The sequence below is a fragment of the Necator americanus genome, chromosome I (assembly GCF_031761385.1).
Source record: "Necator americanus strain Aroian chromosome I, whole genome shotgun sequence".
Taxonomy (NCBI): domain Eukaryota; kingdom Metazoa; phylum Nematoda; class Chromadorea; order Rhabditida; family Ancylostomatidae; genus Necator; species Necator americanus.
Window position 1 is genome coordinate 34,909,320 of NC_087371.1, and position 9,553 is coordinate 34,918,872.

At 38.3% G+C, this 9,553-nt stretch overlaps 1 protein-coding gene across 1 annotated transcript; it reads right to left on the bottom strand.

The window, feature by feature from the left end:
• Positions 1–3,310: 3,310 nt before the first annotated feature.
• Positions 3,311–6,113, bottom strand: RB195_007831 (uncharacterized protein; the record flags this gene model as incomplete). The annotated part of the gene is made up of 5 exons (XM_013439134.2): positions 3,311–3,439; positions 3,496–3,573; positions 3,692–3,841; positions 5,792–5,926; positions 6,066–6,113. The coding sequence occupies 5 exons, from the start codon at positions 6,111–6,113 to the stop codon at positions 3,311–3,313; spliced, it is 540 nt and encodes a 179-aa protein (XP_013294588.2).
• Positions 6,114–9,553: the final 3,440 nt, after the last annotated feature.

Sequence of the window (9,553 nt, forward strand, 5' to 3'; positions counted from 1 at the left end):
TTGACCAGTATACTATTCCTCTAATGAATGATCTTACATCATACGAGCAATATAATCTTCTGTTTAAATTATGTAGCATTAGTATAAATATTGTGTTGTGAAGACTTATAAACAGTTGCAGGTAAACACTTCTGAAGGACAATTTCTGAAAGGTAAATGGTTGTTTTTAAATTTTGAGAAATCATTCTGTTTTTGTTGGTGTGGAACAGCCTCACAAACGTCAGTGTTCTTCTGATATATTAGGATCTCAACTATATACACTGAGATCTTCACTTAGCTCAGTTCTAACTAATGTTGTTTTGCCTAAAACCTAATCAGAGTATGAATGAGTGAGACATGTTTTGTTGGGAAGTTCACTTGAACTCTTTGCCTTCAATCATATCTGCAATCCGATTGGAGCTCCCGATGGTCACAATTCGAGCGTAACAGCATGCGTACTTGCATCAGGCTCCAGATAGCTTTCAAGCTGGATACCGATGTTTCTATATCTTTTACTCTGTTTTCCCGAATAATCGTGAGAGACGGAGATTTCACGTAGATTTTAAGAAATAGATCGCACCAACTGATAATTATAGTCGAATCGCAACGATCTGAAGCTCGCTGCGGTTGCATAGGGTCGTAAGTAACGGTTTTGAAAAGGTGGGACCCCAGTGTCAGTCCGAGTAGCTCACAACCGCTGCGACCACAGTTCGTTACGCAACTGCATCTGGCTTCACGTCGTTCCGACTCGGGAACAAGAACACCTGGTTTTACAGCGAAACTCAATTCTGTCTTACCCACTCATCACGACGATACTCTCCAGCCAACACATTTTACAATGTTATAACAGTATCTGAAAAAATAACCCACCCTTGAGTGGTATGTGCTGGAAAGCAGCTGAATGTAAGGGGAAACAAGGAGTATGTACAGCCCTAACAAGGAAAAATCTAGCACAGCGGGATAATGGTAAGGTGTTTATTAGGTTACAGTAAGCAGAAAAAAGATATCAAAGAGTGTTCCATTTATTCGCGCTAAGAATTCTTACATTAAAACCACATTGGAACGATGTAGATTGCACTGTGTCACAGACATTCCCACTCCTGGGAATCCTCAATCTTGTCAACTTCATGCAGGCCCAGCAGAATTGACAGTGGACCAGCACGACACGACTTAGCCGCCCTTATAGAAGAGAATCTGCGCATTTAAATAGAGTCCAAACTTCTCGAATAGGAAAGGAACCAACGGAAACAGGAGGTTAACACAGTGAAACCTATGGACATCGTTGGACCGTTCCAAGCATTGCTTTTCGTGTCTTCCGCTGGCGTTCTTGGTTCTACAGTCGCCTGATTCTATTTAATTTCATAAATTTGCTATAGAGCGCGCTATTGTCCCGTTCGCTCCACCATATTGAATAAAAGCAAAGAAAGTATATCCTGGTAGGTGTTCTTGAGTACAAAGTAGTAGTAGATCCAGTAAAAATAGAACTTTAACAAATGACAATGGTTTCTTAAGGTCAGCTTAGTTTTAATTGGTCGATAGCATCCTATGAAATAACATTGGATTGATGTCTTTTTCTCACTTCTTCACGAAGGATAACAAGAATTCATGATTACCGGAGAGAGCGAACAAAGGTAAAGCGCTTCGCCGATTAGGGGATGAAAGGGTGAAGAGAGGACGGGTCAATGTTACGCAAAGAAAGATCGTACGCTGTTTTCTTGTAAGGGTTTTGTGATGTCATTATTTGCATTAGAAGTTCAAAGAAATGAAGACAAAATCTAAGATGCACTAGTCGCAGCATAAACTAGAGATTGGATGAAAGATCATTTAGAAAGTATTAAACAAGTTGTGAATGAATGAATGATACGATCAGGTCGACAAGTATTGTCCAAAATAGGCATCAGCCGCCGTCCCTCTCATGTAAAAAAGAATAACTTGAAGACAAAGTCTTAGAAGGTAAAGTAGTTGTTTCCTGTCTAATAATAACATGAATTCGATGGGATGACCCGAAATTCTATGGAAATTTGCATTGTGAGGGCGGTTGTTGCGATGGTGAAATTTCAGGCTTACAAGTGAATGCGCAAAGAATTTTATATTAGCTGCGCTATAATGGTTCTTTTTTCAGTTTCTTGAAATGTTATTATGAGTGAGAAGAACGACGAAGACACGACTCACGTGTTTCACATAAGAATTCCAAGGGAGTATTCTTGAAAGAAGGATAAACATCTTATCATAAAAGAAACACGTGTAGTTAAAAAATTAAAAACATCCGATAACTTTCACTTATCTGGTCAAGAAGCTCACATTTGATGCATTGTAAAAGAAAAAATGATTGCTTTAATTTAAAAAAAGCATTCTTTCGAACATATAAAGATACAGAAACAGAATCTTTTGTCGTTTTCGGATAGCTCACTAGCTGCATGCTCACCTCTTCATAGAGAACTTTCTGCATAATAACCTGCTCACAGTGAAAGTAATCATGAAAGGTATTGAACGTGAGAATGAAACTGAAATATTATTTCCTATTAAAGATGAACTCTTCTCATCAGAAGAGACTTCAAGGCGGTCATTTTCACATACAACTAGTTCCAGAATCACAGTTTTCAGTGGAGCTTTCTCGAAGCGTCCAACAGAAGAAAAAGTTCATCAGGAAACATGCAAAACAAATATAGGGAATAAATTCTGCGAACAAACATAGTGCAAAACAGAATAACTTTCAATACGTTTACGGAAAAGTGATAAGGAACTCGTTCTCTTACTGGCAGTTGTGAAATATGAACTTATCCGAACACAGCCATTTACGTTTGAGTCGTAGGAAATTTGCACGTAAACGTTATGTCACCACAAATTTCTGATCGGATTGTATCTTGCTCATACTAGAATGCTGGAATGTCGAATTATGCATAAATCACCCGACGACCACACTATAGAGCATCAGAGTCATTGACCCTACTGCAACGACAAGATGCAAAGATGACGAATAATTGAAGCCCATTGTTATATGATTTATTTCTTACGTCACTCAATTTAATAAAAAATCCTTAAAGTGAATGAAGCATTCATGTACCACCTAACAATCACTAAGAAATTTACTCAACGAATCGCAAGGATTGGAATAAAAAAGACCCGTATTACAAAACCTGTCAAGTTTCGAGATAAGAGGTGATGTAGAAATATAATACTACGCTTAAAAGAAGAGAACATATTAAACGATACAGCACATAAGAGTGTCTCAAACAAATATCAGTGGGAAGTGAAAAACAAAACCAATGAAAACTGAACTAATGGAGGAAAGAATAGAGGAAGAAAGAAAAAAGCATAAGACTGGAGATATTTAGTCGGGTTGAACACTGTGAGAGTTACGAACAAGTCTGGCTATTTGCTTACAAGCAGAAAGATTTGGCCTGATTGATGTTACTTCCAAAGGTTGCACAGAATCCAGTCGTACATGCGCATGAGTATGCTGGAAGAGAATTAGCAATAATAGTTAGGAGGCGAGGAGCTAAATTAAGCATCTACCTGTGAGAGAAGTTTTAGTGAAGACGTTCGCAGCTTTGCCTCGCGCTTATCCCATAGATCTTGTATAAGAACTTTTATCTAAGCAAAACGTGCTCAAAACATGAGAAAAACAACACATATTCTTTACATAAGAGAAATATATGCAAAAAGAAAGCAACAAGAAGATGATCAAACTTTTAAAGAAAGAAATACGCACTTGATCACCATCAGTAATATCTTCCTTAGCGGCTCGTACTAGTATATTAGCGATTTCAAAGATGAACAAAGGAAGGCGTGAAAGACCTTCAGTTTCCCCTTCTATAGCAACAAGCCGCTTCAATTCGTCCAGGTTGAACCAGCTAGGAGGCTGAAATCATCTTGGGAAGTAAACACCACGTCTTCAAAAAGGTTGGAAATGACGGAGCCATAAACGAACTAAGCATTTCTGTCGTCATGATTCATTTCAATCAATACTAGGTTGAACCAGTAATGTTTAGTAGCGAAATTTACTTAGTATCTTCTTAGTGAAAAGAGCAGGAGCTACGAAAATTTGCAAAGTTTATAAATAGTCGGTGTTTTTGTGAATGGCCATCGATCAGAAGTCGCTGAACACCAAGATGGAGGTCAAGTTGCATGCTATCTTCGATTGTACTCTTCAGCTTGGTTTTAAAATCAAACCATCACCGTGTGCAGTAAAACGTAATGCTTTCTTAAAATAAATCGTACCCTGTTACCGCAATAGTTTACGATGATTCCTTTTGGCCAGTCCAGAACAATAATCCATTGGTAAGTAACGTCTTAAAATTACTCTCTGTTCTTCGTCAGTAATCGTTTCGACAGCTATTCTCTTCAGATCCATTTTCGATATTTCAAAACAATGATGATCAATAAAGATTAAGAGCGTGTCTCATCAAAAGTCTTCATCTAGTGTCCAAGCGCTTAACACTTCCAGTTCTATGCTAACTTTTCGCTTCTAATAACCCTGATTCTAACCAAATAAGCAAAAGAACCGTTCTGGATCACGCAAATGACAAATTGTTTTTTTTTTTTCAAAAAACCGTATTATAGCTCCACAACTAAGGGGCTGCCGTTGTACGTCACAAACATGGTGACTGTATATTGTCTAACTGGTGCACAAGTTAATCTCATTCATTGTCCAAATGATATGTGTATATTGAAGGGAAATTCCCCAAACTAGATAGCTTCCAAAGGTGCTTTTCAATAAATGAATGAAGTGCGAACAAATCCAATAAATACAAGAATCACAGACATCAGTTTACACGACGATGATGTGCCTTACAACCGTAGAAAACATTCATTTTATGCGTTTTCATTTCATTACTCATGCAGGTGCAAAGAGTTATTTCGTTTTGTAAACTGAGAATATGATTAATGGATTTGTAAGAGGCATTTTCGGGATACTTGAAAACTAGACCGTGCCTGCTACTAGAAGGAATCCAATGATGAAAAGATCGGCGAACTTCCTTACAAAGGCCAATGTGAGCAATTACCATCAACATCAAATACACATTAAAACATAAGTAATCTGTCTCCAGAAGCCCAAAAATACGTAATCCTCTCATCTTACAAGTCTTGAGTCTTCCTGTTGAGGTAGCCTTGATAAGAAATGATAAATGAGAATGGTTACGAACCACTTCGGCACCCAACACTTATGAATATGACCTATCCCTTTTTGCTTCGAGGAAAATGCCTCTTGAACCAATTGCAAACAAGTGTATTTAGTTGCGAGACAAATGCATGACAACACATCAACCGAGGAGGAAATATAGTTGAGGGGATGGGAACTCAGTGGTGCCTTTGTTTCTCGACGCTCTAGCTTGCTTTTTCCCCCTTAGTACCATTAGCTTACATGTCATAGATCCTCTAGGAATCATGCTTAGGCCTTGGGGCCCCGACTGATTTGATTATTTACTTAGGGAAATAAGGGCGCCACTGAGTGTCCCCCTCTCCTCCCCAACTAAATTTTACCCCAACCGAGTTGTTCTCCAACATTTTCTATGTCAAAAAAAACCATCAAAGAACAGCTTGAGCATGACTGTGTTATGCAAATAGCATAGAATGTTTGTGATGTTTTGTACAGATTTTGATCAAACTTCTGGAAATGCTCGAACAGGTTGCGAGGATTTTGAACTGCTGTCATTATGTTGTATTTGATAGTGAAATTATACGGTGCCCAGAGCTTCTGCGCCCTGATTTCTATACAAGTCCATCCCGGTGAAAAAAGACAATAACGCGACCAAAATACTTTCGTTAAACTCAGACCTTCTTCACAAGAAATAATAGTAATATCTCATACCACTATTTCGCAGTAATGCTTCCGCCGGAGGTCAACAGCCAACCATAGAGGAACCTCGACTGGAATTCCCGCTTCAAACGGCCCGATATCGCCACATACGAGGTGCAAAACAGGCTCATTTCTACGAGGTACAATCTGAAATCCGAGTTTCACTTGTCAGATTTGAATCGATTTGGCAAGGAATGCATCCGAGTTTGATTAAACTGGTACTACGGAACCACAAAGATAGGTAGGAACTACAAATAAAGAAGAGGAACTCTAATAATGACCATACCTGAATCATCACATCCTCAGCAAGAAACTCACAATGCTCTGGATCCATCTAGTGATTCGAAGCTTTGCGGTGTAACCGTAGTTTAAATCTTGGAATCTTGCCGCCAACCGCGCTTTGAGCTTTCTGCAATAATGCGTCAGCTATCACATTGCAGACATAATGCCTAACAGTACCTATAATCCTAGAATCCGTAGAAGAATATATAGGCGTTCTAAACCTCTTCGATAACTGTATGTGATAAGAAGTCGAGGGAAGAGAAAAAGTGAAAAGGAACGTAGGGTCACAAGTAAGGAAATAAATAGCCACAGCATTCACAACCTGAAGATGTTTGCTGCTGGGATATCCGTGTTTTTTTCGCTAGGATTCTCAAAAATAGTTTCAGTGTAGTACCCATTCATGAGGAAGTACGTCAAAGATGATACATGCAGTTCTAGTAATGCTTTGCGAAGGATGGGTTAGATTAGACCGTAACTCTGTCACTGCTACTTCCATTCCACTACTCCATATACTTGGCTCATCTTCTGAATCAAACCAAAAAGCATGCTATGTGATTTTTTTTCTCGGACGGTAGCAGTTCACAGCAATAGGAATAGAGTTACGCATCGTATAGTTCTCGTTAATTAGCAAATTATTGCAATTATCTGTTAGTTTGAATTCAAATCTTCAAAATTTCCCCCTTTATCACTAGAGCAAAGGAGAGGATGATTAAACCAAGAAAGTGGGTGAGGAATGGCAAACCATTGCAGCGAACTGCTACCATTATGGTGGACCTACCTTCCATGATTTTGTATCCATCTTCTGTTCAACTTTTTCCTCTTCTTTTTCAGAATTAACGAAGGTATTCATTGTCGTAGTTTCTTGGTATTAGTCTACGTCATCATTTTCTTGATTTGATCATTCCTTGCCTTTCTCTATTGATGAAGGAAACAAGACTGACATCTTCTTTCCTTTCTCAGCAGTAATGAAACTAAGAAAACACCCGGAATGCATGTGTTCCGTAGGTAATTTTCTGAGATTCGCTTCTCTACCAGATTTTATTTGTCTGAAACTATTTTCAGGTTTTTTTTTTCTTATTGGAAATTCTATTTGTAGTGAGAACACGGACAAAGCTGACAAAAGAGAACTACTGTGGTGAACTTCCATGACTAGAGTTGGTCTTTTTTAAACAATCTCACAGCTCCAATATTATCGCTTCCGGATGGGGGGAGGGCGGTGTTCGATCTATGCACCAGTCATCAACGGTGGTGCATCGTTATTTAGGAGGAGTATAGGAGTTTCCAGTGATCTCCTTATAAGTTCCTTACTTTTTCAACACATCGTTAGCACATTTAACCTCTCCGGACGTTTACTTCTCAGTTTAGCCATGAAATTTCATTGATAACATCCAGGAATAAGAAGAAATTCCATCTAAGAATAATATCTCGTAAGTGAGAACAGTTTCAGTAGAATCAGGCAATAGAAGAGAGCTTAGCAGTACCAGTTTTCAAATCAGGAGCCTCATTACTAAAAAATAATGCAACGAAGGAGGTTCAATGGTTCAATATGTACGTGGTTTTGTCTGTGTAATCACATGATGCACGCATTAGATAGGTTGCTGTACTAATTTTCAACATTAGTATATTTTGAGTTTTAGGCAGAAAAAGAAAACTTTTCTTAGTCTTATCGTCAATGTTGGCGTTCAACATCAGAATACCGTCCGGCAATAATTGATGTAGACCAATCATGTTCAGGCAAATGCGGCGCCAATCTCTTTAAACTCTCCAAAAAATGTTATTCTACGTTTCTTTCGTGTGAAAAGTAGTAGTTTCAACTCTCCGTGTAAATCGCATGTACAGTATGAAAGAAATCTTGGCTCCTTTTCAATTGAAATGGTCGAAACGGATCGCCATGTGCCGCGATGTTATGGCCCCGGGTGCAGATCTGTTAGCTTTTCCTTCATTTCGACATGAACTGTTCTGAGAAGTATTACTTCTTGCAAAACTTCATGCTAGTTTTCAAATTCATCTTCCTTTTAACCTAATTTTTTCCTCTTTCATCCGTTTTATCATCATTCACACGATTGCTAACCATAAGCCGCATTTTCCAAGGATTCTAGTATTTTCTAAAGGCTGACCAGTCCATCCTGCTGAAGTTCATCTTCATGTCATCTTCGTTATGAAATCGAAAGGATTTGTCGCACCAGTATTGAAGTACGTGTTGTGGTCCGCAACTAGATATAGTTTAACACTGCTTGTACCGATTTCTAGTTGACTTTTTATTCCAAAGCAAATATACAGACTGGAAAAACAGTGAGAAATACACGGAAAGCAGAATTACGTTATTTTTTCTTGCAACTATCATGCTTAATTCTACAAAACACTAAAATAGTGATGCAGCTATGAATTCGCTATTTTGGTTCATTTCACCCTGAACCCATCCTGAAACTCCCAAAATCCATTTTGTCTCTGACAGTTTCCTGTTTTTTTCCCGTTGGATCACAGCATGTTCTAGTTTTTAGGGAAAACTCTAGCAGTTCTTCTCTTTTCTCTGCCGCATCATGTTCCAACTCCGTTTCGTTTCACACTTTTTGCCTGACTGTTGTTCCTTGTTCCAAATCCCAAAAACACAGGGTTTGCATTGTTTTACTTTCCATTTTGCCTTGTTTTGTGTTGTAAATCTCGAACATTAGCGCATCCACGATGTTCTACATTCAAGAACAAATTTTGAACGTGTAATCCATCCAGATTAGTTAATTACTTGATGATGAGTTTCAAAATAATCAAGTTGTTCAAAATATGCGAGTAGAACATTCTTCAAAACGCATGTCGAATTTAACGTTCAGTTTGAGACATTAACGACTTGTTGTGTGTGTGTGTGTGTGCATCTTAACGGAACTGCATTCATGAATACACGCAACACTTTTTCTCATTTTCTTAGTTTTTGCTTACATTAAGATCCCAACGCATTATTTAAGGTGCCTATCTTGTGTTCTTTACCATATATTTTTGAAATAACCTGTATTCGTATCCTCCCAGATCCAATTCTATAACTGAGCTCGGAATTATCAACCTAACCGCGTTGATTCATGCCTCACATAGAAGTTTGTTCCATCCATCAATCAATAACTTTGTGCACTTAAACTAAGGTAGTCTTGTGATTATCTTTAGAAAAAAAGAAAAGTGTAATCCAGTCCTTTGGGAAATCTCATTTAAAAAAGTTTCATTAGTGGACAGTTTGAAATCATGTGGTGAAATGGTCATAGCTTATGTGAAAGATCCTAAACGAACGACCAGCAACCAGTTCCAAGCCTTCTTGCCAGATGATCTTGTTTTGCTGTTGTTTACATGTTCAATGACTCACCGTTGCATCTGTAGGGATTCAGCTTACGTAGGCATGTGGCAAATTTAAAAAGCAAGAACTGACTTTTTATTTCTCGGTACAAACTTGAACTGCTTGATGAGCAATGTTCCAACATTTTGAGCAACCCACTGATCTTTTGTGACGACCTC